This window comes from Eptesicus fuscus, chromosome 24 (genome assembly GCF_027574615.1).
Source record: "Eptesicus fuscus isolate TK198812 chromosome 24, DD_ASM_mEF_20220401, whole genome shotgun sequence".
NCBI classification, from domain to species: domain Eukaryota; kingdom Metazoa; phylum Chordata; class Mammalia; order Chiroptera; family Vespertilionidae; genus Eptesicus; species Eptesicus fuscus.
In genome coordinates this window covers 923,502-951,037 of record NC_072496.1, presented here as the reverse complement: position 1 = coordinate 951,037, position 27,536 = coordinate 923,502, and the positions used below count along the sequence as shown (strand labels likewise).

The following is a 27,536-nucleotide window of genomic DNA, read 5'->3' as shown; positions in this document are numbered from 1 at the left end:
CACCTGTCTCCTGGACCTGGGCCCCTGGGCAGCGTCGGAGCCCTCGCAGCCTCCGGGGCCAGGGATCCGCAGGAAACCCATCGGTGGCGTTATTGGGGCGGCGGCAACGACACCCGGGTCCCCCCCAGATACGGGCTGGTGCCCTGATGCTGTGGGGGGAGGGGCGGGGTAAGACTGGCCACCGCCCGCCTGGAACCAATTCCTCCTCCTGTTCCCAGGACCCATCGCCCGCCACCCTCAGGAGCCCGGGAGCCAGAGCATGGCAGGTGAGGGGAGGGGAGGGGAGGGCGGGCTCAGGGCCCCTGCCCACTCCCCGGGGCCCCCATTCCCTGCTGGTTCCCCCACAAAAGTCAGCCGTGCCCCCCACGGGCCGGAGCTGTGAGTCTGTCCCACCCGGCGTGGGGCCAGGGCACCCGCCAGGCCTCTAGCTCCCGGGGGGGGGGGGGTCCGTCCTCCGCTCACGACGGGGGGCAGGCCCACCTCCCTGTCTCCCGCGTCCACAGGGAAGCCGGTCAGGAAGCACGGGGTGACCACGCGGCAGCTGGTGGACGAGGTCCCGGAGGGATGCAGCCTGCCGGACTTCGAGCAGAAGCCGGTCACCATGGCGCTGGCAGAGGGTGAGGCCCGGCGGGGAGGCTGCGGGGGGGGGGGGACCCCGCTCCCGGCCTCCAGCACGCACAGCCCCCGTCCCCACGTCCCCACGTCCCCACCAGCCAGGCCAATCTGCCTGCCCTGGGGGTGGGGACGGGGGTGCCTGCCTGGGTCCCCAGAAGGCGCAGAGTGGGTCTAGCTCCTCTGAGACGAGATGCGATTGGGGCCCCGGCTGGTGAGGCTCAGTGGGTAGAGCGCCGGCCCGTGGACTGAAGGGTCCCGGGTTTGAATCGGGTCGAACGCACGCACCTGGGTTGCAGGCTCGACCCCCGGTCCCGGTCAGAGCGCGTGCGGGAGGCGGCCGGTCGATGTGTCTCTCTCACATCCATGTTCCTCTCAGTCTCCCCACCCCACCCCCGCCCCATTTCACTCTCTCTCTCTTAAAAAAGAAAGAAAGAAAATATGGCCCATCCTTTCCCTAAATCTGACTCCTAATCTGACAAGGTCAGGGTCACGAGAAACCCCATCCCTCTCCACCGGGAAGGGTCCTGGAGTTCACACAGGAGACGGGGGGGGGGGGGAGGGGGAGGGGAGGGGGGCTGCTCCCAGCTTGGGGTCTCTCTGAGGCCCGGGCCCCGCGGCTCCGGACCAGCACCTCCGGGCACCCAAGAGCCACCCCTTTCCATGGCTGTCACTCCCGCCCAGAGAGCAACACGGAACCCCAAAAAGGCTCCCCCCGCCCCCAGACTTCAGACCCAAGAAAAGGCCCCTTCCTCCCGGGCCCTGTTCACCCACTGTGGGCCGTCCCTCCCACAAGGCCCCCGGCTCTTGCCAGGCAGGGACTGGGCACCAGGGACTGGGCACGGGGACGGGGCACGGGGACTGGGCACGGGGACTGGGCACGGGGACTGGGCACGAGGACTGGGCACCAGGGAATGGGCACCAGGGACTGGGCACGGGGACTGGGCACGGGGACTGGACACGGGGACTGGACACGGGGACTGGGCACTGGGACTGGGCACCAGGGAGTGGGCACGGGGACTGGGCACGGGGAGTGGGCACGTGGACTGGGCACGGGGACTGGGCACGGGGACTGGGCACGGGGACTGGGCACGGGGACTGGGCACCAGGGAGTGGGCACGGGGACGGGGCACGGGGACTGGGCACGGGGACTGGGCACGGGGACTGGGCACGAGGACTGGGCACGGGGACTGGGCACGGGGACTGGGCACCAGGGAGTGGGCATGAGGACTGGGCACCAGGGACTGGGCACGGGGACTGGGCACGGGGACTGGGCACGGGGACTGGGCACGGGGACTGGGCATGAGGACTGGGCACCAGGGAGTGGGCACGGGGACTGGGCACGGGGACTGGGCACGGGGACTGGGCACAAGGGACTGGGCACCAGGGAATGGGCACCAGGGAATGGGCACGGGGACTGGGCATGAGGACTGGGCACCAGGGAATGGGCACGGGGACTGGGCACGAGGACTGGGCACGGGGACTGGGCACGGGGACTGGGCACGGGGAGCCTGCCTCGTGCCCACGAGGGTCCTTGAGTCCGGGCCTGCGGCCGGGGGCAGGGGGGGGTGACTGAGAGGCCTGGAGCCGGGAGGTAACAGCCGGGTAAAGCGGCCGCCCCTCCGCCCCCGCTCTGCCCCAGGGAGAACCGCCGTCCTGCGGGCCGTGGTCTGCGGGGAGCCCTCGCCCCAGGTGCGCTGGCAGAGCAGCAAGGGGGACCTCAGCAACTCCAGCAAGTACCAGCTGCTCTCGGCCCCGGGCAGCAGGGAGCACGCGCTGCAGGTGAGAACCCCGGCCCCCCCCGCCCCCGGGGTCTCCTTCGGCCCCTCCAGGGGCTCCGCGGCCCCCCCACCCCCAGAGGAGGCCGCCTCCACTCACCTCCCTGCAGCCAGGAGGCCTGACCCCGCTGGGGCTCCGGGGGCTGGAGCCAGTGTGGGCCGGGCCGGCTCGCAGTACCTCCTCCGGGCACCTGGGGGCGCTGTAGACAGACGCACAAGAACGCAAGCTGTGGAGTCAGGCAGCGGGGACCAGCCCCGGCTCACCCCGTCTTTGACGGACAAGCTACTTTCTTTCTTTTTTTAATATGTATTTGTTTACTGATCTCAGAGAGGAAGGGAGTGGGAGAGAGAGAGATAGAAACACCAATGAAGAGAGAGAACCACTGATCGGCTGCCCCCTGCACGCCCCCCACTGGGGATCGAGCCCACAACCTGGGCCTGTGCCCTGACCGGGAATCGAACCCGGGACCCTTCAGTCTGCAGACCAACGCTCTGTCCATTGAGCCAAACCAGCTGGGCCTTTCTTTAAAAAAAAAAAAAAAAAAAAAAATTTATTTATTTCAGAGCAAAAGGGAGAGGGGGAGAGAGAGATAGAAACACCAATGAGGAGAGGGAATCACTGATCGGCTGCCTCCTGCACGCCCCCCACTGGGGATCGAGCCCACAACCCGGGCCTGTGCCCTGACCGGGAATCGAACCCTGACCTCCTGGTTCCTAGGTCGATGTTCTCTGTGGTCAAATAGTTAATGAGCTCACGGCTAATGCCTCGGCAGGGCCAGACCCAGTGATTTCTCGGGCCTTATACGGCCCGAGGGCCGGGCGTTCCCCACCCCTGGGGGGCCAGCCCACAGCCAGGTCTCGTCACGGGGGAGGGGGCGTGCCAGCCCCGCTCCCCCGCGCTCGGCCCCCCGCAGATCAGCAAGCTGACGGGCGAGGACACGGACAAGTACTGCTGCATCGCGGAGAACCCGTACGGAGAGGCCGTGTGCTCCGCACGGCTCACCGTCATCGAAGGTGGGGTCCCCCGCCGGCCCCCAGCCCCCCGCCTGCCTCATCGGTGCTCAGGCCCCCGGGGTGCCCAAGAGGAGGCAGTCAGAGGCCTCGTGGGGGGGGGGAGGGGCCATAAGTGATGGAGACGGGGGGGGGGGGGGGGAGGGTGAATGGCTGCAGGTCCAGCCAGCTGGTTGGCAAAGTGGGGCCTAACCCTGACACGGCAGCTCCCCGATGGGGCTCAGCTATGGTCCCAGGGGTCACATGGAAGCCACCTCCTGGCCCCTGAGCAGCGGGGGGGGTTCCTCTCAGCAGGGGGGCCCCACGTTAGTCCTGCGGAGGCTCTGGGGTGTCCATGGGTGTGACGGGCAGGCCCTCCACCCCGCTCATCCCTGCTGCTGGCTGTCCCCACGCGTCGGGGGATGGGGGGGGTCGGGACCCCGGTCGGTGCTCAGCGACTCTTGGGGAGACGACCAGTGTGTCTGGCTTCTCTCCTCCCTGCCCACACGGACGCCCCGCTCCTCCCTGACGATGCAGTCGGCTTTAGGAAGAAACGGAAGAGGGCCACGGAACCCCAGGAGGGTAGGTCGAAGCATTGTCCTTGGGGCCTTTGGGGGGCGGGCTACTTCTTGCCTGGCGCCCCCTCCCCCCGCACTTGGCCAGGCCCCCACAGAGGCCCCCTGGGTCCAGTCCACGGGAGGGCGCCTTTTGTTCTTTTTAAAAATATATCTATTTATTGATATCAGAGAGGAAGGGAGAAGGAGAGAGAGAGAAACATTCATGAAGAAAGAGAATCACGGGTCGTGGCTGCCTCCTGCACGCCCCCTTCCTGGGGATGGAGCCCGCAACCCGAGCATGTGCCCTGACGGGGAATCAAACCGTGACCTCCTGGTTCAGAGGTCGAGGCTCCACCCCTGAGCCACACGGGCCGGGCCCCCTGAGGGCCCCTTCCCAAAGCTCCGTGTTGTTGGCCACGGACCACACGCCCTCCTCCCACCCCCTGCTCACCCCCCTCCGCTTCCTGGGGTCAGAGCCTCACTGCCCGTCCGTTGCAGACCTCAGTAAGGAGCTGATGGACCTGCGGAGGATGCTGAGGAAGAGGTGGGTGTGGGCGTCCGTGGGGGGTCCCCGCCCCCCGCTGCCTCCATGAGCACTGGGGGCTCAGCCCTCGCCTCCCCCTGAGCAGGGGCAGGGGGGCTGGACCGCAGGGACGGGGTGGGAAGAGGGGTGCACCGAGGTGGGCCCGCTGGGTGCCCTTCTGCCACTTCTGAGCGCCCCTCCAGGGCCTGACTGGCCCGTTGGGGGGACGGGGTGTCCCGCTGGGACAGTGTAATGGCCCCCGAAGGCATCGCGCTGGGAAAGCCACACCAGGAGGTGTTGGGTCCGGGATCCTGCTAGGAAGCCGGGGAGGGGGTTGGTCCCGGGCCCCAGTCTGTGTGCCCCAGGCCCCCCGGGGGGGTCAGTTCCTGAGGCTCCCCTGGCCTCCGACCCTCCGGCCCTGCTCCCCAGCGCCCCGCCTCCCAAGAAAAAGATGGACCCTGAGCAGGTGTGGCAGCTGCTGATGTCGGCGGACCGGAAGGACTATGAGAGGCTGTGCATCCAGTATGGCATCGCCGACTTCCGCGGCATGCTGCGCAAGCTGGAGAAGATGCGCAGGGAGCGCGCGGACAGGATGGCGCAGGTACCTGCACGGGGCCCACCCCCGGAGCTGGGCCTGAGGCCGGGCCTCCCGCCCTCATCCAGCCCTCAAGGTGGCCTCTGGCCCAGGGCCCAGGTTTCCGAGCCGACGTCCTGGCTTTGGACCGGCCTCTGACACGACCGCTGGGCTTTGGAGAAGTGAGGGCCGCTGTGTCTTGGTTTCCTTGTTGGTAACATGGGTGTTATGGTCACAGGCTCCTCACGGGGCTGCCGAGAGGGGGTGCGAGAGGGTGCACTGGGCACCTGGCTGAGTGCCCGACACATAGCAAGGGTTTCCTGAGAGCCATCACCACCATCACCATCACCATCATCATCATCATCACCATCACCACCATCATCATCATCACCATCACCATCACCACCATCATCATCATCACCATCACCATCACCATCACCATCATCACCATCACCATCACCATCATCATCACCACCATCACCATCACCACCATCACCATCACCACCACCACCATCACCACCATCACCATCATCACCATCACCATCACCACCATCACCATCACCACCACCACCATCACCACCACCATCATCACCATCACCATCACCACCATCACCATCACCACCATCACCATCACCACCACCACCATCACCACCACCATCATCACCATCACCATCACCACCATCACCATCACTACCATCACCACCATCACCATCACCACCATCACCACCATCACCACCATCACCATCACTATCATCACCACCATCACCACCACCACCACCACCATCATCACCACCATCACCATCATCACCACCATCACCACCACCACCACCATCACCACCACCATCATCACCATCACCACCACCATCACCACCATCACCATCACCATCATCACCATCACATCACCACCACCACCATCATCATCACCATCATCACCATCACCACCATCACCATCACCACCACCATCATCACCACCATCATCACCATCATCATCACTACCATCACCACTACCAATATCACCATCATCACAATCACCATAATCATTGTCACCCTCAAGATCATCATAATCATTGTCATCATCACATCACCATCACCATCATCACCATCATCACCATCATCGGACATTGTTTGCTGAGCAACGTTTAATCGTTCTGCAAGTTGTTTTTGAGTTGGACACGCATCTTCATCCAATAATGCTTGTCATTGTTGGTCTTCAAACGTTTTCGGTTGACCTGGACGTTCTTTGTCTTTCACATCGAAATCATCCCTTTTAAAGCGTTTAAACCAGCGCTCACACGTGTCTTGAGATGGAGCATGTTCACCATACGCTTCCCGTAGTATACGATCACTTTCAGCAGCACTTTTCTTCAAACTAAAGTAACGACTTAAAACTTCCCGCAAATGCTCTTTTTTTTTTGGCACGAAATTCGACATTTTTAAGCGTAAAAACATCTATGATGTTAACACCTTCAGAAAACTTGGCACAGGAAGCTTTGAAGCTTGTTGTCAATACAACAAAACAGCACACACATCCAATCGCATATCTATCAACCGATGGGTGACTCCATCTATGGAAAAGAATCCGCATTATTCACCGGCACACCTAGGACACCCAGTAGGCGCTCAACTCGCTTTTATTAGAGGAAACCACCGATGAACACCAAGCCCTACTGTGTTCTCGGCGCCCCCTGGACGCCTGGGTTCCTTCGTGCTCCCCTTTCCAACCTGAAGTCTCCTCTCGGAGAACGCCCTTCTCCACGGGGCTCACGTCCCCCACCCGCCTGGGATTTGGGGGGTCCGGGGCCTGAGGGGGTGCAGTGCCCTGTAGAGCGCCCCCCGATGGGTTGTCTTCCCCAGTACGTCCACACGGTCTCCAACACGAAGCACATGAAGGTCACCAAGGAGGGGGTGGCGTTCTTCGAACTGGACCTGGACCTCAAGGATCCCGAGAGCAACGTCTACCTGTACAAGGTGTGGCTGGGGGGCCGCGGGCAGGGCAGGGCTCTGGCAGGGATGCTGCGGGTCCCGGGGGCAGGGATTGTGGAATCACCACCACCATCCATAATCACCATCACCACCATCACCATCACCATCACCACCATCACCATCACCACCACCATCATCACACCATCACCACCATCACCACCATCACCATCACCACCACCATAACCATCACCACCATCACCATCACCATCATCACCATCACCACCATCACCACCATCACCATCACCATAACTGCTCCTCTGCGGGCCTGATTGCCCCCAAATACCCTCCCCGGGGGGGGGGGGGGGGGGGGGTGCTGGCCTGATCACCCCCAAAGTGTCCCGGGTTCAATTCCGGTCAAGGGCACGTGCCCGGGTTGTGGGTTCGGTTCCCGGTAGGGGGGGTGCAGGAGGCAGCCGATCTGTGAATCTCTCTCGCCGCTCCAACCGGGGAGTCCAACAGCCAGGGCAGGTCTATCTCTTTCTAACGTCTGTTGTATTTGTCTACTTACCCGTGGCCCGGCGCGTGGATTCGTGCACATGGAAGATTCCTGCGGTAATTACATCCCTCCAAAACGTGCGGGTCTGAAGAGTATATATGATGCAGTATTATAAAATTAAAATACAAACTATTTTCTGCCTGCATTTTAAAAACAGGCCGGAGGCGGGGCAGCCTGTTTTTGAGTCAGACGTATAAGTTTACTAAATCTACTTGCTTTGGTGTTTTTTAATAAAGACACCTACTTAAATTGCTTAATAAATTAGCTTTTAAAAATATAATCAGCCGAAACCGGTGTGGCTCAGTGGATAGAGCGTCAGCCTGCGGACTCAAGGGTCCCAGGTTCGATTCCGGTCAAGGGCATGTGCCTTGGTTGCGGGCACATCCCCAGTAGGAGGTGTGCAAGAGGCAGCTGATGGATGTTTCTCTCTCACCGATGTTTCTAACTCTCTATCCCTCTCTGTAAAAAATCAATAAAGTATATTAAAAATATATATATATATATAATCAAGGTCTCAAATAAATTAAGTTATATGAGAAGCCAATATTTTTATATAAGTAATAGAATCCAAATGAAGTCTAAGGAAGTTACTGAAGGCTTCTCATAGTCCCTCTTTATATGCAAATAAGCCAAAGGGGATACTCTTTAAAAACATAATTCTCAGCTTAATAAAAAGGAGAAGTTTTAAAATGCTGAAATCTCTCCCACTAATATTTACAGGGCTAACTAAGGATTGTTGTCAAAGTGCCAAATCTGACAATAAATAGCAGACAACATAACGTCAGGAGAGTCATTGTAATGTTCAGCCGCGTGACTTAAGTCTCCGAGCAGCAGCAGTTTTATTAAAAAAGAAAGAAGTATAGATAGATGATGCTTAGTATGTGTGTCTGTCTCTTAGCCTTTTATATAGATAGATGATGCTTAGTATGTGTCTGTCTCCCCCATAGAATTTCAGGCCCCTGGGAGCAGGGACCCTTGTCTGTGTGTTATCCCCTGATGTGTCCGTCCCAAGTCCCTAAAACAGCGCCCGGCCCACCGCGGGCACCTCAGGGTTAGGTAATCGCCCGCAGGTCATTGGCTCTGTGGTCCGCGTCACGCACCCCCGTGGACGGTTTATTTCCCTCCCGGCCTGGGGCCTGCACCCAGACCCCCACTCTCCCCTGTAAGTCCCAGGAAGGTGTCCTCCGGGCCTGGGCCAGTGGGAGGCAAGCGCCGGCTGCTGCCGGGGTTGGGGGGGGGGCGGGATCGGGACAGGAGGTTCTGGGGACCCGCGGGGGCCCTGAACCCCTCTCCCTCTCCTGGCCTCAGGACGGTGAGATGATCCCCTACAGCTCCGAGAGCCACGGCAAGCGCAGCGCACGGCGGCTGGGCAAGCACTACCACTTCCAGATCCAGGACCTGTGGCCCGAGGACGCCGGCCTCTACCAGGTCAAGGTGGAGGACGCCGAGGTCTTCTCCACGGAGCTGGAGGCCAGCGGTGAGCGGGCCCCGGGGGCGCCGGAGCGGGCAGGCCTGCGGGGCCTGGGGGCGCCACGGGTGGGGGAGACGAACGTGACAGTGATCGCGGGGAGGGCACCACACATCCAAGGTCGGCCAAGGTCGGTATTCTCTCTCTCTCTCTCTTTTTTTTAAATAAATTTTTATTGATCTCAGAGAGGAAGGGAGAGGGAGAGAAATAGAACCATCACTGATGAGAGAGAATCATGGACCGGCCGCCTCCTGCACGCCCCCTCCTGGGGATGGAGCCCGAAACCCGGGCATGTGCCCTGACCGGGAATCGAACCTGGGACCCTGCAGTCTGCAGGCCGATGCTCTATCCACTGAGCCACACCGGCTAGGGCCCATCTTTCTTTTCATACCTTATGGGAACCCCTCTGACCCACACAGGGGTGCCAGGGGACCCTCTGAGGTGACGTGGGTATGTGTGTGGCTGAGCTGGCCCCACCTGGGCGGGCGGGCTGACAGCCCCATTCCCGCTCCCCCCGCAGCCATCCCACCCCGCGTGGTGGTCCCGCTGTCCGAGGCCCGCTGCGAGGAGCGGGGCGACGCGGTCTTCGAGTGCGTGCTGTCCAGCCCCTGCCCCCTCGCCGCCTGGCACTTCAAGCACCAGCCGCTGCAGCCCGGCGGCAAGTACGAGGCGTCCGTGTCCCCCGACGGGCTGACCCACCGGCTGGCGGTGCGGGGCGCCCGGCTCTCGGACATGGGCCCCTACTCCCTGGACACGGGACTCCACGTCTCCAGCGCCTGGCTGGTGGTTGAACGTGAGCGGACCCTCCCCCACCTCCATCGCGGGGGGGGGGGGGGGGCGGGGAGGGCGTCCGGCCCAGGAGGGCACCTGTCCTTAGGTCTGGCTGACCCACAGCGGGGTGGGCCCTTCCCAGCCAGCCAGCCCCTCTCAGCTGCCTCAGGGCCTGTGGGGTGACTCAGTGGCCCTGGGGGCCTGGTCAGCGCTTGGGACAGGGGCCCAGGTTCGGGGGATGAGACGCCCCTGGATGAGGCCATAGAATGGACACCTGTGGCCCGGCCCCTCCCGGGGGTGTGGGTTCCACGTGGTCCCAGGAGACTGTAGGGTGGACAGGAGACTGGACAATGATGAAGGCCCCAGCAGAGCGAGGAGGACTTTATTTTTGTTATTATTTTTTTAAAACTGGTCAATGCCAGGAAACCCCCCTTTTTAAAAAATATATATTTTTTATTGATGTTTTACAGAGAGGAAGGGAGAGGGATAGAGAGTTAGAAACATCGATGAGCTGCCTCCTGATCAGCTGCCTCCTGCACGCCCCCCACTGGGGATGTGCCTGCAACCAAGGTACATGCCCTTGACCGGAATCGAACCCGGGACCTTTCCGTCTGCAGGCCGACGCTCTATCCACTGAGCCAAACTGGCCAGGGCAGGAAACGCTTTTTATAAAAAAAAAAATATTTTTATTGATTTCAGAGAGGAAGGGAGAGGGAGCGAGAGAGAGAGAAACACCCATGATGAGAGAGAGTCACGGATCGGCTGCCTCTCTCACGCCCCCTCCTGGGGAATCGAGCCCGCAACCTGGGCATGTGACCTTGACCAGGAATCGAACCCGGGACCGACGCTCTATCCACTGAGCCACGCCGGCCAGGGCCATGTAGGTCTTTTAACAAACTACGCCGCGGCTCCCGGCCTCCTGGCGGTTTGATAAGCAAGTGACTCTGGCTCCTGCAATCGCCCCCCCCCCCAAAATCCTCGGGGACCACTCAGCAGGTGGGGGGTGGGTGCAGGGCTGGAGAGCGGGGATGGCGCGTCCCGTCACTGCCTGGCCCACCGGGCTCCCTGCTCCGAGGGCAGCGGTCTCTCCGCCGGGACCCTGAGGGTCAGGACAAGCAGGGGTGTGGGGACCGCGGACCGTCGGCCCCCGCTAACGGCCTCCTCTCTGTCTCCCGCGGTGGCGTCCACAGCTGGGCAGGACCAAGGCCTTCCGACCACCGGTGCTGACCTCCAGGTTCAGGGGCAAGGAGCCCCGGCCCCAGACGCCCAAGACTCCAGGGGGGCCAGCGGCGAGCGGGGGGCTCCCAGAGAGCAGGGGGGCGCCCCCGGGGGGGCCGGGCTGGATCCCGGCCGCCAGCTCCCAGCCGGCCTGGACGGAGGTGGCCTTGGTGGGCACAGCTACTCCTCGATGGGGGGCGAGGGGGCAGCCGGGGCCGCCTGGGGCCCCGGGCAGGCGGGGAAGGGCTTTCCGGAAGCGGACAGATTCGGGGCCACTGTCTCCGGGGACAGCCAGCGCCACAGAGAGGGGGGCGGCGGGGACACGAGCCTCCCGGGGGGGCCCCAGTCGCAGGGAGAAGGCGCGGGGTCAGGGCTGGATGGTGGCCGAGACGGCCATGGGGACAGAGGCGGCGGGCCGGTGGGGGGCTGGGGGGCTGGAGGACTGGGGGGCCGTGGGGAAGGACAGGAGGGCAGTGGGGACAGCAGGGGACAGCTGGACAGGCAGAGCCAGGGACAGCTCGGGGGTGCTCAGCTGGGACCCGGGACGGGCACGGGGGCCCTGCAGGGGTCGCGGTCCAGCCCTGGGGGGCCTGGGGCAGGAGGGGAAGGGATGGAGAGGTTACTGCAGGAGGAGAGCCCGGGCTGGGTCGGGGGGAAGGATGCTCTGAGCCGGGAAATGGGGAGCGGAGAGGCCTGGGGCGCCTGGGGCAGTGGGGCCGGCCTGGGGGGGTCTAGGGATGGCAGTGTGGCTGGAGGTCCTGGGGCCCTGGGGTTCCCCGAAGGGAGAGGCCCCGGCTCCGAGGCAGGCAGAGGCCCTGGGTCCTGGGGCTCGGGGGGACGGGGTGATGAGGATCCCGGGGACGCCAGGGGCCTTGGGGGACCAGGGCCGTCTCCCGGACAGATGCCCACAGGCCAGGATTCCCAGGGCCCCGCGGGACCTGGGGGCCGAGACCCCCTCTGGGGGCGCGGGAGTCCTGAGGGTTCGAGGCAGGAGGGAGGCCCAGGAGGACCCGGGGGCTGGGGAGGAGAGGGCCAGGGGACAGGGGGGGCCTGGGGCGAGGCCGGGGATGGCAGAACCCTCCCGAGTTCCCAAGGAGTGGCAGCAGGTCCGAGGGGTGCCGGGGGGGCCGGCAGGATGGGGGCTGGGAGCTCAGGGCCTTGGGGCGACATGGAGTCCGGCCTCAGCCAGGCCGGGGCCCACCCTGGGCCTGGAGGAGGGAGAGGGGGTGTGGATGGTACCCAGGTGCCCGGGCTGAAGGGGTCTGGCCCGGGGGGCGATGCCAGCAGCCACGGGCTTATTGGGGCTCCAGGCCGGGGTGCTCAGGGGCCAGGGGCCACGGGGTCGGGACCGGGTTTCTGGAATGGGGCTCAGCACTCCGGAGAAGGGGGGCCCGGAGGTGACAGGGGTGCCGAGGCTGGCTTAGTGGGGTCCCCGTACGGCGACGGCTCGGGGTATTTAAGGGGAATGGGCCCTGGAAGTGGGGCCGGCTCCCGCGATGGCTCGGGGGCGCTGGGAGAGGTGGGCTCTGCCTGGGGTGTCGGGGCGCCCGGGGGGGCAGAGGCTGAGGAGGGGGGCGCTCACAGGGGCGGCTCGCGGGGACCTGGAGCAATGAGGCCTGGAGACCAAGACGGACGCGGTCCTGCAGGGAGGGGGCCCGGGGCACCTGCTGGGGGAGGGGGAGGGGAGGAAGTCGGGGTGCAGCCCAAAGCCTGGGGCGCCACACCCGGAGGCCCGGGGGAGGCCGGCCCTGGGGGCAGGCGACGTCCCAGCGGTGGCCTCGGGACCTCGGCTCCCGCGGGGGCCGGAGGGGAGGGGCATGTGGGAGCAGAGCCAGGGGGTTCGGCCCGAGAGGGTGGGGGCTTTCGAGCCTCCGGGGCGAAGGGGGCCCCCGGAGAAGGAGGCTGGGCAGGTGGATCTGGGGGTCCCGGCGCCACAGAGCCCGGCTCTCTGAGGGCGGGGGGCGGAGGGGGCGGTGGGGAGGGGCCCCGGGGCCCCAAGGCCCAGGCTCCGGGCAGCGGGGCGGGTTCCGACAGGGGTCACAGCGGTGGATCCGGGGTCCTGGGGCCTCAACACATTGGGGGGTCAGGGGGGCCTGGGCGTGGGGGGATGGGGCCAGGCGGGGAGGCGGGCTTCAGAGACGGTTCAGGGGGGCTTGGAGGCGTGGGGTCAGGGAGCGAGGCCAGCCACAGGGGTGGTGAGGGAGGCTCCAGGCACGGCGCCGGCTCAGGGTATGAGGCAGGTTATAGGAACGGTTTGGGGGCTCCTGAGGGGATGGGGTCGGGGGCTCAGGCTGGTCATAGGGATGGGATTGGGGGTGTTGGGGGGATGGGGTCAGGGGCCCAGGCAGGTTATAAGGATGGAATTGGGGGTGTTGGGGGGATGGGGTCAGGGAGTGAGGCAGGTTATAAGGATGGAATTGGGGGTGTTGGGGGGATGGGGTCAGGGGCCCAGGCAGGTTATAAGGATGGAATTGGGGGTGTTGGGGGGATGGGGTCAGGGAGAGAGGCAGGTTATAAGGATGGGACTGGGGGTGTTGGGGGGATGGGGTCAGGGGCCCAGGCAGGTTATAAGGATGGGATTGGGGGTGTTGGGGGGATGGGGTCAGGGGCCCAGGCAGGTTATAAGGATGGGATTGGGGGTGTTGGGGGGATGGGGTCAGGGAGTGAGGCAGGTTATAAGGATGGAATTGGAGGTGTTGGGGGGATGGGGTCAGGGGCCCAGGCAGGTTATAAGGATGGAATTGGGGGTGTTGGGGGGATGGGGTCAGGGAGTGAGGCAGGTTATAAGGATGGAATTGGGGGTGTTGCAGGGAAGGGGTCAGGGAGTGAGGCAGGTTATAAGGATGGAATTGGAGGTGTTGGGGGGATGGGGTCAGGGGCCCAGGCAGGTTATAAGGATGGAATTGGGGGTGTTGGGGGGATGGGGTCAGGGGCCCAGGCAGGTTATAAGGATGGGATTGGGGGTGTTGGGGAGATAGGGTCAGGGGCCCAGGCAGGTTATAAGGATGGGATTGGGGGTGTTGAGGCAGGTCCTAAGGATGGTTTCGGGGGGTCCAGAGGAGTGGGGTCAGGGCTTGAGGCAGGTCACAGGGGAGGCCCGGGAGGGTCTGGGGAGACTGGGCTGGAGGGTGAGTGGGGCTCTGGAGGCGGTCCCGGGCAGCGGGGGGTAGCAGGCGCTCTGGCCTCAGCGGGACAGGAGGGGGGACCCAAAGGCCGAGAAGCTGGGGGGCACAGGGCGGGGTCCGGGGTGGCCTCAGAGGGGCCTCACGGGGGCCCCGGCTCCGAGGGGGGCAGGGCACCGGGACTGGTGAACGGGGCCGACCCTGGGGTGGGCTCGGGGTTGCCCGGAGCGGCGGGCGCCGGGGGCTCTGCCTCCTCGGGGGCCCCAGGGTCTCCCGGGCACAGAGGGGCCCCCCGCGGGAAGGGCGGGTCTGCAGATCAGGCAGGGGCTGTGGGGGCTCCTGGCTGCCTTGATGGTCGGGGGGCCATGGAGGGTGCGGCCTGGGCAGGGGCAGGGGCTCCGGGACCCAGAGGGGAAGACGGCTCCCGGAGAGCAGGGGCAGGGGCAGGGACAGCAGACAGGGGCAGAGCCGATGCCCAGGGAGGACCAGGGCCTCGGGGCGCGGGGGACTCCCAGCTGGGAGGTGGGGGGGCGGCGGCCGCCTCGGGGACAGGCACAGGCGAGGCCCGGGACGGAGGCCGGGGGCCCGGGCTGAGGGGCAAATCCGCGTTGGCATCTGCCGATGGGCCGGCGGTGAGCCGAGCTCGGACCCCGGGCCGGGGAGACCAGGGTCTTGACGGGGATGGGGGCCGTGCAGGAGCTGGGGGCCAGCCCCCCGGCTCTGGGGTGGATGGTGCTGCTTTCGGGGGGACCCGGGCAGGGGCTGCAGGCCCGGGAGAGGCAGGTGGGAGGCAGCGCCCGGGGGCGCGGGAGAGCAGAGGGTCAGGGGCAGGAAGCCGCGGGTCCGCTGGCCCCCGGGACGTGGACGGAGCCTGGGACGGCCTGGAAGGCCCCCCTGGCAGCAAAGACTCCGGAGACAGATCCACGGACGTGGGGGGCTCAGGGTCCCCGCTCGGCAGAGGACGGAGAGGAGGAAGGGGGGCCCGGGGGGCCGAGGACGACCAGGCCCCGAAGGAGGAGGACGGGGCCCCGCGTGGGAGCCGGTCCCGCACGCGGTCGGGGGCCACGGTCGGAGGCGCGGAGAGGCGGGCGCTGGAGGAGGCCGGAGGCAGGGGGCCGCGGCCCGGAGCGGAGGACGACGCGGGGAGCGGCGGGGAGGCGCCGCGCCAGGACGGGAGCCCCGCGGGCGGCAGGGGAGCCGGCACGGAGGGCCGGCCGGGCGCGGGGGGCCGAGGGCAGGACGCCCCCCGAAGCCCCCGAGGCAGACACAAGCTCGGCACCGGCTGCTTCTGCGAAGAGGCCCGAGGTAGGTGTGCGGCCAGGCTGGCTCCGCGGGGACCCCGCCCGCCGGGCCCGCTCCTCCCAGGTCCTCCTCCAGCGCCAGGCACGTCCCTGCCAGTGCCCCCCCCCCCATCTGGGGCACCTCCTCCCGACCAGGAGGCAGCCTTGTGCAGGTGGGATCCGGGCCAAGGGGCCTCGGGATACCCCCCCCCCCCCGCCAAGCATCTGTCCAGGGGGTGGTGCGGTCCGACTCACGCTGGGGGTCCCCCGGGCTGGGGGTCGCCCGTCTCTGTGACTCGGGGGCCCTCCATCCACCGTGCACCCCAGGTGCCCTGCGCTAGCCCAGGTCCCGCTGAGAAGAGCGAGGGGTTGGGCAGAGGGCGGTTGGCAGGACCTGGGGGGCCCCTCCCCAGGGGGTCATGCAGGCCAGGGCCTAGGAGGCTGGGCCTAGGGGGAGGGGTCCCTGGGTAACCGTCCCAGCCTCTGTCTGTGTCCCCCCAGCCCCTCAGGGACACTTCTCCCGGGGCCTGGCTGACACGGAAGCTCGGCTGGGGGAGGCCGCCACCCTCTCCTGTACCCTCAGCCGGGACCTGGGGCCGGGTGCCTGGTTTAAGGATGGAGTTCAGGTACTGTGTCTCCCCTCCCCCCCCCCCCCACCCCACCCCCGATCTCCACCCCCCCCCCCCCCCGTCTGGGGCAGGGCCAGAGGGAGAGCAGGGAGCAGGCCCAGGTCCACGCGTCCTCCGTCTTCTGATCGCACCTGGGCGCTTAGCCCACCACCCAGTGTGTTCACCGCACGCAGGATTTTAGACCCACTGTGCGCCCTGCTCTCAGCCGCCCCAGTGCTGTTTCTGTCCCAACAACACCTGTGGAACTCGATGTGTCTTTTTTTTTTTTAATATTTTTTAAATTGATTTCAGAGAGGAAGGGAGAGGGAGAGAGAGAAACATCCACGAGGAGAGAGAATCACGGACCGGCTGCCCCCTGCACGCCCCCTACTGGGAATCGAGCCTGCAACCCAGGCACATGCCCTTGACCGGGAATCGAACCCGGGACCCTTCCGTCCGCAGGCCGGCGCTCTATCCACTGAGCCACACCGGCCAGGGCTCGACGTGTCCTTTAAGGCCGCGTACAAAAGCCGCTTTGTCCGCCTAACGAGGCAAGACCCCTTGGCCCCGGGACGGCCTCTGACCTCTGGGGAGGGAGCGTGCCCCCCCCCCCCCCTCCCCCCCCCCCCCGTGTTTCCTGGCTTCATCTCTCACGTGGGCGGATAATGGCCCGGCCCCGCCCCCCTTTGATGCTCACCCGCCCGTCACGGTGGCTCCTGCGATCGCATTGGTGGCGGCCCCCGGGGGGGCGGGGCCGGAGGAGCCTGGGCGGGAGCTGATTGGCTCAGCTGCCGGCCTGTTTGCAGCTCAGCGCCCAGGACGGACTCGTCTTGGAGCAGGAGGGCCTGGTGCGCAGGCTGCTCATTGCCCACGCGCAGGGCGCCCACGCCGGGAGGTACAGCTTCGTGGCCGGCGACCAGAAGAGCGAGGCCACCCTGACGGTCCGAGGTGAGGCCCGGCCCGCCCTCGCCCGCCTGGCGGTCCCCCGAATGGGAGGCTGGTCTGCAGCCAGTGTCCCGCCCACCCTCCGTCTGAGAGGACGGCTTTATTATTTTACTAGAAGCCCGGTGCACAAAATTCATGCATCGGGGGGGGGGGGGGATGTCCCTCAACCCAGCCTGCACCCTCTCCAATCTGGGACCCCTCGGGGGATGTCGGACTTCCCTCTCACAATCCGGGACTGCTGGCTCCCAACCGCTCGCCTGCCTGCCAGCCTGATCACCCCCTAACCACTCCCCTGCCAGCCTGATCACCCCCTAACCACCCCCCTGCCAGCCTGATCACCCCCTAACCACCCCCTGCCAGCCTGATCACCCCCTAACCACTCCCCTGCCAGCCTGATCACCCCCTAACCACTCCCCTGCCAGCCTGATCACCCCCTAACCGCTCCTCTGCCAGCCTGATCACCCCCTAACCACTCCCCTGCCAGCCTGATCGACCCCTAACTGCTCCCCTGCCAGCCTGATCGACGCCTAACCACTCCCCTGCCAGCCTGATCACCCCCTAACCACCCCCCTGCCAGCCTGATCGACCCCTAACCACTCCCCTGCCAGCCTGATCGACCCCTAACCACTCCCCTGCCAGTCTGATCGACACCTAACTGCTCCCCCGCTGGCCTGATCGCCCACAACTACCCTCCCCTGAAGGCCATCTTGTGGCAGCCATCTTTGACCACATGGGGGCGGCCATCTTGTGCAAAGGCGTGAGGGTCTAAATTTGCATATTACCTCTTTATTATATAGGATTTATTTACATATTAATATATATTTTTAATTGATTTCAGAGAAAGGAGAGGAAAGGGAGAGAGAGATAGAAACAGCCATGATGAGAGAGAGTCATGGATCGGCTGCCTCCTGCACGCCCCCTACTGAGGGTGGAGCCCACACCCTGGGCGTGTGCCCTTGACCGGAATCGAACCCGGGACCCTTCTGCTGCAGACAAACACTCCCTCCCCCCGCCCCCCACATTAGACCTCAGGTTCCTCACTCTTCGCCCAGACTTAGGTCTCTGAGCCCTTCTGTGCCCTCCCCCGGCGCCTGGGGCCCCGTCCTCCCTGCCCCCCTTGCCCTGTGTCGCCCCTAGACCCCCCGGTCATCGCCGCGGACGTGATGGCGAGACTGAAGGAGCCGCTGGTGGTCAAGGCGGGGAAGCCGCTGAGCGTGAAGGTCGCCTTCGAGAGCCGCCTCCCGGTGCAGGCGGCCTGGACGAAGGACGGGGCCGCGGTGGACGGCACGGGGGGCCGAGGGGCGCAGGTGGCCCTGGGCGACGGCTTCGCCCGGCTGTGCCTCCCCAGCGCCAGCAGGAGGGACGGCGGCCAGTACAGCGTGACGCTGCGCAGCCAGGGCGGCTCCGTGTGCGCCGGGCTCACCCTGCACGTCATAGGTACCCGCCCAGCCTCCCCCACGGCCTGGGGCCCCGGCGCTGACCCTCCAGCCCACCGGCCGGCTGTTTAAGATCAAAGCAGCTGCCCCCCCACAATCCCCTCTCCCCTCTGCAGCCTGGGGGGAGGGAGCCCTGGTCCTGAGCGGGGCTGGCTGGTGCAGCTGGAGGGCTGAGCGGGGCAGCTGGTCTCAGGGCTGGTGTTCTTCATTGTACCTCCCTGGGCATGTTCATATGTGTGAGTGTGTGCATGCATATGGTATGTGCACACGTGTGAGTGTGTGCATGCGTGAGTGTGTGCATATATGTGTGCACACATGCATAGGGTATGTGCACACGTGAGTATGTGAGTGTGTGCATATGTGTGTATGCATACATGTGCATATGGTGTGTGCACACGTGTGAGTGTGCACATGTATATGTGTGTGCATATGGCTAAGTACACACATGTGTGGCTGGGTACGTGTGCATGTGTGTGGCATGTGCACACGTATGAGTGTGTGCATATGTGTGTATGCACGCATATGCATATGGTGTGTGCACACGTGTGAGTGTGCGCGCATGTATATGTGTGTATGCATATGGCTATGTACACACATGTGTGGCTGGGTGTGTGTGTATGCATATGGTATGTGCACACGTGTGAGCGTGTGCGTGTGTATATGTGTGTGTGCATGTGTGTGTGTTGGCACCAAGGACACCTCTAGATCCTACCTGGCTTCTCTGGGGGTCCCCCCACGGCAGGCTTATTTGCTAACCAGGGTGGGGGTACACCAGGCCCCCCCAGTTCCTCTGACGCCCCTTCTCTTCCTGCCCCTCCCCCGGGTCCCAGACAAGCCCCAGCCGCCCCAGGGCCCCCTGGAGGTGCAGGACTGCCGGGGGGCTGGCGTCTGCCTCCGCTGGGGGCCCCCCCGGGACGACGGGGGCCGCGCCGTGGAGCGCTACGTGGTGGAGCGGCGGCAGGCCGGCCGCAGCACGTGGCTGAAGGTGGGCGAGCCCCCCGCCGACGCCACCAGCTTCACGGACGCCCAGGTGGAGCAGGGCAGGAAGTACGCCTTCCGCGTGCGGGCCGTGACCTCGGAGGGGCCCGGCGAGGCCCTGGAGTCAGAGGAGGTGCTGGTGGCTCCCGAGGGTAAGAGGACGGACGGGTGGGGGGGAGTGGGGGGCTCGGGCTCCCCTCTGTGCCCGGGGCGGAGGGACTGTGCAGGGTCGTGGGTCCTCGGTGGGCACCGTGGAGGCGCCCCCTCCCCGTGTCACTCAGGATCTGGAACAAGATGTGGGGTCTGCTCCCAGCCGGGGCCCTCCGGACGCAGGGGACCCACGGGCGAGCCCGGGGGGGCAGGTGACCTCGTCCCCCACAGACGCCCGTCTGGCGGGACCCCTCGGCCATGGGCTCCTCTGTCCCCGTCCCTCCCCGGGCAGCCGGGACGCGTCCCTGAACAACGCTCCCCGGGGAGAGACCATGTGGCCCCACAGACACCCCACCGGCCCCTCCGACCCGTCCTGAGCCTCCGGCTGATCCCCCCCTCCGCCCCCAGCGCGCCCTGGGCCCCCCTCGGCCCCGGCCATCCTGTCCGCCTCCAGCCAGAGCATCACCCTGAGCTGGACGGCGCCCCGAGGCCCCGGCAGCGCCCACATCCTGGGCTACCTGGTCGACAAGCGCAAGAAAGGAAGCAACACGTGGGCGGCCGTGACCGAGCAGCCGGTGCCTGGTGAGCGGCCCGCACCCTCGGCCTCCACGGCCCCGGGCGTCCCCCTGGCTCCGAGGTCCTGGGGTGACTCGGGCCAGATGCGCCCCGATCCTGGGGATGCTGGGAGAAGGCGGGGAGGGACGTCCAGGGGGAGGAGGGTGGGCGGAAATACGGCTCCACACCCCACGGCACCCAGGACGGCCCCCTCCCCCCGCATCACCCCAACAAGGAATCGTGTGGCCACAGTGTCCACCGCACGGAGGGGAGACCCCGGGCTGGCGGGCATCTTGGGGTGGAAGCCGGAGACATGGCCATTAGCCTGTACCCCCGTCCACCCTTGACCTTGGGTAGCTCACTCCCTGCTCAGGCCTTAGCGTCTCAACCACAGGGGAGAGGTTAAGCCCGGCCGCCGTGGCTCAGTGGTTGAGCCTCGACCTAGGAACCAGGAGGTCAGGGTTCGATTCCCGGTCGGGGCATGTGCCCGGGTTGCGGGCTCCATCCCCAGTAGGGGGCGTGCAAGAGGCAGCCGATCGGTGATTCTCTCTCATCACGGATGTTTCTCTCTCTCCCTCTCCCTTCCTCTCTGAAATCAATAAAAATACTAGGTGCACCGGCTAGTAATGCGGATTGACCCTCTACCGGTTAATAATGCGGGTTTTGTCATCAAAGAAAACACGATCATTTCAAGAGAAACATCGAACGTGCTTTGTTCAAAGTAACATCCATCGCTAGCTACACATTTCCCCCATCTTTCAGGGGATTTGTGGGTACCGACCCAATAGAACTTTTCTTGTTTTGAGGCAGACCATTCAGAGACCCCATTGTCCACGCCTCCGTACGTGTTGAAGGGCTGCTCAGACAGTGCGTGTGCCGCCGGTCGGAACACGGGGTCGTCTGAAGGAGCGATACAACAAAACAGCACACATGTCACATCGCATACATATCAACATACGTGTGACTCCATCTATTGAATAAAATCCGCATTATTCACCGGTACACCTAGTCTGTTCGAACAGAAAGATGAGGGGTTAAGGCACCTGCCCGTGGCCACCCGGCAAGTCAGTGGCAAGGATTGGGGGCCTGAACCCCGTGAGCAGCGCCCGCTGCGCCGTGGCGAGGTCTGGGTCTCCCCCGCCGGCTGGAGCGCGGGGCTGTGTGGGGCCCCGGGACCCCCAGGCCCTGCCTGTGTCCCGTCGCCTGGTCCCGCCCCCGGGGCGCTGACGGGCGGGTCTCTCACAGAGCGGAGGTGCACCGTGACGGACCTGCGGCACGACTGCCAGTACGAGTTCCGGGTCACGGCCGTGGCGCCCTCCGGCCCCGGGCAGCCTGGGCCCCCCTCGGACCCCGTCTTCGCTCGGGACCCCATGAGTAAGTGAGGCGGCAACCCGGGACGAGGGGGGTGGAGGGGAGCTGGGGGCGGCTCTGAAGCCAGGAGACAGGACAGGAGGCCGCGGGTCAGGGACAGTCGGACGGGAATGGCCAGGCCCGGCCGGCGTGGCTCCGTGGTGGAGCGTCGACCTAGGAACCAGGAGGTCACGGTTCGATTCCCGGTCAAGGGCACAGGCCCGGGTTGTGGGCTCCATCCCCAGCAGGTGGGTGTGCAGGAGGCAGCTGATCCATGATTCTCTCTCCTCATGGATGTTTCTCTCTCTCCCTCTCCCTCCTCTCTGACATCAATAAAAAATATATTAAATTAACAAAGAAAAGGCCTCGCTGAGAGTCAGGCAGTCTGGGAAGCACAGATCCAGACGCCTCTGTGACAGGCAGTGGTAACGAGCAGCTCAGAGCTCAGGACAAAGAGATACAGGATTCTATGCCCTGACCTGTGTGGCTCAGTGGGTAGAGCGTCGGCCTGCGGACTGAGGGGTCCCAGGTTCGATTCCGGTCAAGGGCATGGACCTTGGTTGCGGGCACATCCCCAGTGGGGGGTGTGCAGGAGGCAGCTGATCGATGTTTCTCTCTCATCGATGTTTCTAACTCTATCCCTCTCCCTTCCTCTCTGCAAAAAATCAGGAAGATATATTTTTTTTTAAAAAGAGAGATACAGGATGCTAGTCTTTGGGATCTTGGGGATGGAGACGTCACCCACGGAGCCCCAGGTGGCAGGAGTCACGGGGGGATGGTGGGTGGGGGGAGCGGGGGGGGCAGGGGCGGCTCCCTGGAGGAGGTGCCACGCCTCACGCTCCCCGGTGCTCGGCCAGGACCCCCCGGGCCCGTGAGGGACCTGCAGGTCACAGACACGTCGCACACCAGCATCAGCCTGCGCTGGGCCGCGCCGGACGCCCAGGACGCGGACGAGGCGCAGGGCTACGTGGTGGAGCTGTGCCCCTCGGACAGCCTGGAGTGGGCCCCGTGCCACGCGGGCACCGTGGCTGGCACCGCCCACACGGCCAAGGGGCTGCGGCCCCGGGCGGCCTACTTCGTGCGGGTCGTCGCCGTGAACGAGGGGGGCCGCGGCGAGCCCGCCGTCCTGGACGTGGTGGTGCACGCCATGCCCGCCCAAGGTGAGCGCCCCTCCCTCCTCGCCCTTCCTGGGGGGAGGGGGGGCGCCCTGAGCGGCCTAACCAGGTCACGTCCACGGAGCACCGACTACGTGCGGCCGGGCCCTTTCAGACACGGTTTCCCGTTGCAACTTGTAAAACAATCCCACGAGGTGCTCTGGCTGGTGTGGCTCAGTGGATAGAGCGCCGGCCTGTGGGCTGAAGGGTCCCAGGTTCGATTCCTGCCAGGGGCACATGCCTGGGTTGCAGGCTAGATCCCCCAGTAGGGGGCGTGCAGGAGGCAGCCGATCCATGATTCTCTCTCATCACTGATGTTTCTATCACTCTCTCCCTCCTCCTTCCTCTCTAAAATCAATAAAATATATTTTTTAAAAATCCCAGGAGGTTCGTATGGGCACATCCCCCATGTTCACACGAGGCACTGGCCGGGCCTCACCCCCCCTCCCACCCCGGCTGTGGCAGAGACGGGATTTAAACCAGGTGCCCCCCTGGCCGCCCCGGCCGCCCTGGCGAGGCTCCGGAAGAGCTGGCTAACGCTGTGTCCCGCTCTGTCCCTGCCCAACCCCGCCCTCCCCTCCGGGCTCCCTCAGGGCCTCGGGGGCCACCTGTCCCTCAGGTCTCAGCCCCGCCCTCCCCCGCCCTCCCCCGCCCGCCTGGTGGTGACCCTGACGGACAGCAGAGGGCGTGACGGCCGCCCTGTGTGCTGCAGTCTCTCCCAGGTTCCTGGTGGACGCCAGCACCAAGGACGTCCTGGTGGTCCGCGTGGGGGACACCATCCGCGTGCCCGTCCGCTTCGAGGTGAGCGCGTCTGCCCGACGGCGTCGGGAGGGGCCGTTGCCCGCGGCCAAGGGAGCCAGGCTCGGCCCTCGGTGCCCTTCTGACCCGGGTTGGCGCTGGGCATCAGGCCACAGGGAGAGAAAGGGGGGAGGGAGGCCTTAGCTAGTGTGGCTCAGTGGATAGAGCGTCGGCCTGCGGACCGAAGGGTCCTGGGTTCGATTCCGGTCAAGGGCATGTACCTCGGTGGCAGGCTCCTCCCGGCCCAGGCCCTGGTCGGGGGCGTGTGCAGGAGGCAACCCATCGATGTGTCTCTCTCACATGGATGTTTCTCTGTCTCTCCCTCTCTCTCCCACTCTCTCTAAAATTCCATGGAATAATATCCTCGGGGGAGGATTAACAACAAAAAAAATAATAAAATAAAAAAGGAAGGAAGGGGTCTCCTCGCAGGCCCAGCCCCACCCACACCCCTCCCAGCACCCCCTCTGCCCCAGGTCCCCGCGGGCCCCCCCCCCAGGCCGTGGACACCCCAGAACCATCCCTCCCCGCGCTCCCCTCTCCCCCCAGGCGGCCCCGCTGCCCGAGGTGACGTGGCTGAAGGACGGCCTGCCCCTGTCCAAGAGGAGCGTGACCTCCACCGAGGACGGCCTCACCCGGCTCCTGGTGCCCGCGGCCGGCCTCTCGGACAGCGGCCTCTACCGCGTGGTGCTGAGGGGCCCGCAGGGGCAGGAGGCCACCCACACCTTCACGCTCAGGGTGGCAGGTGAGGCGCCCGGGCCCCAGGCCTCAGCTATGCACCCCCCCTCTCCGCTGCCAGCCCCCGGCCCCCACCTGTCTGTGCAGGGACCGCACCCCAACCCTCCCAACGGCTGATTCTTTCTTCCTGTTTTTTATTTATTTTTTTTAATGAAAAAAGCGAGGCCGCAGGCCCCGGGGCCCATCCACCTGCAGGAGAACGTGCCGGGGACGGTGACGGCAGCGTGGGAGCCCTCGCCGGACGAGGCCCGGGGCGTGCCGCTGCACTACACCGTGCTGATGCGCTCGGCGGCGCACGGGCCCTGGCGCGAGGTGGCCGACCGCGTGCACACCACCCGCTTCACCTTCCTGGGCGTCGTCCCCGGCCACGAGTACCACTTCCGCGTGGTGGCCAAGACCGAGCTGGGCGCCAGTGAGCCCTCGGACTCCACCCAGCCCTGGTGCCTCCCGCGGCGGCGAGGTGAGTCCGGGCACCCCCGGGGCCGCAGGGGATGGGGGTGCCCAGGCCGCGTGGCCAAAGCGGCCGGAGCGCGTCTCCGTGGGTAGCTGGACCCTCTCCTGCCCGACCCCCCTGCACCGGGTCCTCCGAGTCCCTGACTCGGGGGGTCCCACCTCCGTGGGGAGGACGGAGGGGCTGTGGGTGCCTGGGGCTCCAGGTGCCCTCGGGGGGCAGGCCATGAGGTCAGCGGCTCTCGGAAAACGCAGCCAAGCAGAGGAGAGCTTGGACACAGGCCCCGGTGTTAGAAGCGAGGACGGAATCAGGCGCATTTCCTAACGTTCAGACACGCCTGGAAGGTTCCCCTCCGAAAAGGGAGGCGACGCTGGCTTTTCACGCGCTCTGTGCCCTCACGTGTCCACAGGGGACCTGTGTTAGCTCGTGGTAAAAAAATAAAAAATCCGCCCTCACCGGTGTGGCTCAGCGGACAGAGCGTCGGCCTGCGGACTGAAGGGTCCCGGGTTTGATTCCGGTCAAGGGCATGTACCTTGGTTGCGGGCACATCCCCAGTGGGGGATGTGCAGGAGGCAGCTGATCGTGTTTCTCTCTCATCGATGTTTCTAACTCTATCCCTCTCCCTTCCTCTCTGTAAAAAAAATCAATAAAATATATTTTAAAAATAAAAAATAAAAAATCCCTTGCCCAGCCGGCGTGGCTCAGGGGTGGAGCGTCCACCTATAACCCAGGAGGTCAGGGTTCGATTCCCGGTCAGGGCACAGGCCGGGGTTGCGGGCTCCATCCCCAGTGGGGGGCAAGCAGGAGGCAGCCGATCGGTGATTCTCATCACTGATGTTTCTCTCTCCCTCTCCCTTCCTCTCTGAAATCCATTAAAATATTGTTTTTTAAATTAAAAAAATAACAATAAAAAGAGTGAGGCAAGCCTGGGGCCTGCTTGTCAGGAAGGACACGCCGTGGGCAGCCGCCTGCCTCCCTCTGAGCCTCCCGTCTGTCCCGGTGCTTCCCTCCCAGACAAGGTCCCGGCGAAGGCGCCGCGCCACCGGGAGCCGGACCGCGGCCAGAAGCCCTGGTTCCTGGTGGGCCTGCGCTCGCACCTGCTGCCCGCGGGCTGCGAGTGCTGCATGAGCTGCGCCGTGCGGGGCTGCCCGCCGCCCCGCGTCACCTGGTTCCGGAACGGCGAGAGCCTGGAGGGCCGCCGCGGGGCGTACAGCACCGACACGCTGGGCGTCTGCTCCCTGGTCATCCCCGGCGTCGGCCCCGAGGACAGCGGCCTGTACAAGGCGGTGGCCGAGAACGCGCTGGGCCAGGCCATCAGCACGGCCACCCTCCTCGTCACAGGTACCTGCCGGCCTGGCCACGGCCGGGCTCGGGGAGGGGAGGGAGCCAGGGGCCTGGACACCTGCCTGCAGGGGTCCTGGAGGGTGGGGTGGGGGCTGGGCGGGGTTCTCCGAGTGGCCGCCATGGACTCTGCCTTGAACCCGGCCCTCGCTGGCCCTCGCTGGCCCTCCAGGGCCCCCGGTTGGCTGGTCAGCAAAGGTGGCATGGGGACCGCATCGTGGACGGGCGATGCGTGGCGTCCACAGAGAAAGAGGTTTATTTTTTTTATTTTTTTTTAAATATATTTTATTGATTTTTTACAGAGAGGAAGGGAGAGGGATAGAGAGTTAGAAACATCGATGAGAGAGAAACATCGATCAGCTGCCTCCTGCACACCCCCCACTGGGGATGTGCCCACAACCAAGGTACATGCCCTTGACCGGAATCGAACCCGGGACCCTTGAGTCCGCAGGCCGAGGCTCTATCCACTGAGCCACACCGGCTTCGGCTAGAGAAAGAGGTTTGGAGTTGCCTGTTCCCTCCGTAAACATGGCCGCCTGTGGAGTCAGCGCCCAGAGCCGTGGCGGTTCTCCCGTCGGTAAACCTCTTCACAGCGGAGCGAATCGCGCACGCTGAAAAGAAAGCATTGCTCGCCCTGGCCGGTGTGGCTCAGTGGGTAGGGCGTCGGCCCGCGGACTGAAGGGTCCCCGGTTCGATTCCGGTCAAGGGCACGTCATGTACCTCGGTGGCAGGTTCCCCGGCCCTGGTCGGGGCGCGTGCAGGAGGCAACCCATCGATGTGTCTCTCTCGCATCGATGTTTCTCTCCGTCTCTCCCTCTCTCTTCCACTCTCTCTAAAAATCAGTGGGAAAACATCCTCGGGGGAGGATTAACACACACACACACACACACAATTTCTCCCCAATGATCTCATAGTTTGAACATCTCATAGTTTGAATAGCCACATAAATAACCCTAAACACTTTTAATTATTCAGAATTGTCCTTGGTACAAAAATGGCCCTTGAGCTCTGGCCCGGGACCCCCCTCCCCGCCCTGCGCCCTCTGTGCCAGGCACTCGGGGGCCCCTCAGAACCCCCGCTGGCAGAGGTGCCTCCTGCCTGGGTGCTGAGGGCTCCGAGAGCACCTTGTGGTTCTGGGTTCGAGCCCACGGCCCCGCGGCAGAGCCCAGTCCTGACCCCTTTGCTGTAGGACCGTCCCACTCAGCAGGTGTGTGTGGGGGGGGCGGGCGCTGCCCCCCGGGACCAGCCCGATGCCCTGGTGTCCGTGTCTTGCAGATCCCAGCTCCTAGCCCGCCTCGCCCTCGATGGCCCTGCCCGGCCACCCAGCCTCGGAGGAGGACGGACGCCTGATCGCCACGCGGGCCGGACGGAGGACGCCACCCGGAGGCCAGGGCGGCAGCAGCGAGGGGCCTCTGGGAGGTCCCCCCAGGAAAGCCCGTGGGGACCCCAGCCTCCGGCCCCACCCACAGGCGAACCTCTCCCTTCCCCCTGCTGCTTCCTTCTCACTGAGCCCCCCCACCCCGGGGAGCCGCCTGCAGGGGGGAGGCCGAGCCCCGGGTGGGAAGACCTGGGCCGCTGTGACCCCAGGGAGGGGACGGGAAGGAGGTCCCAGGTCCTGGCTGGGCACTGGGGCCCGGAGGACACGTGGGGGGGCTGCTCGCCG

The 27,536-nt window shown here is 65.0% G+C and overlaps 1 protein-coding gene across 1 annotated transcript; it reads left to right on the top strand.

Annotated features, from left to right (window-relative positions):
- Window positions 1–259: 259 nt before the first annotated feature.
- IGFN1 (immunoglobulin like and fibronectin type III domain containing 1) lies at window positions 260–27,162 on the top strand. Its single transcript, XM_054713151.1, has 24 exons — window positions 260–266; window positions 504–617; window positions 2,255–2,394; window positions 3,305–3,404; window positions 3,918–3,962; window positions 4,436–4,481; window positions 4,890–5,061; window positions 6,889–7,002; window positions 8,822–8,990; window positions 9,502–9,774; window positions 10,943–11,336; window positions 15,051–15,397; window positions 15,874–15,998; window positions 16,787–16,928; window positions 18,063–18,362; window positions 19,192–19,491; window positions 19,898–20,071; window positions 21,290–21,418; window positions 22,252–22,554; window positions 23,261–23,349; window positions 23,893–24,088; window positions 24,242–24,541; window positions 25,547–25,873; window positions 27,149–27,162. Exons 1-24 carry the CDS (start codon window positions 260–262, stop codon window positions 27,160–27,162), a joined length of 4,320 nt encoding a protein of 1,439 aa, XP_054569126.1.
- The last annotated feature ends 374 nt before the right edge of the window (window positions 27,163–27,536 follow it).

Bases quoted from the DNA above. Each gene is read 5' to 3' on its own strand.
- IGFN1 (XM_054713151.1), top strand. The intron at 618-2,254 runs GTGAGGCCCGGC...GCTCTGCCCCAG, and splicing joins CACCATGGCGCTGGCAGAGG to GGAGAACCGCCGTCCTGCGG. The intron at 19,492-19,897 runs GTAAGAGGACGG...CTCCGCCCCCAG, and splicing joins GGTGCTGGTGGCTCCCGAGG to CGCGCCCTGGGCCCCCCTCG.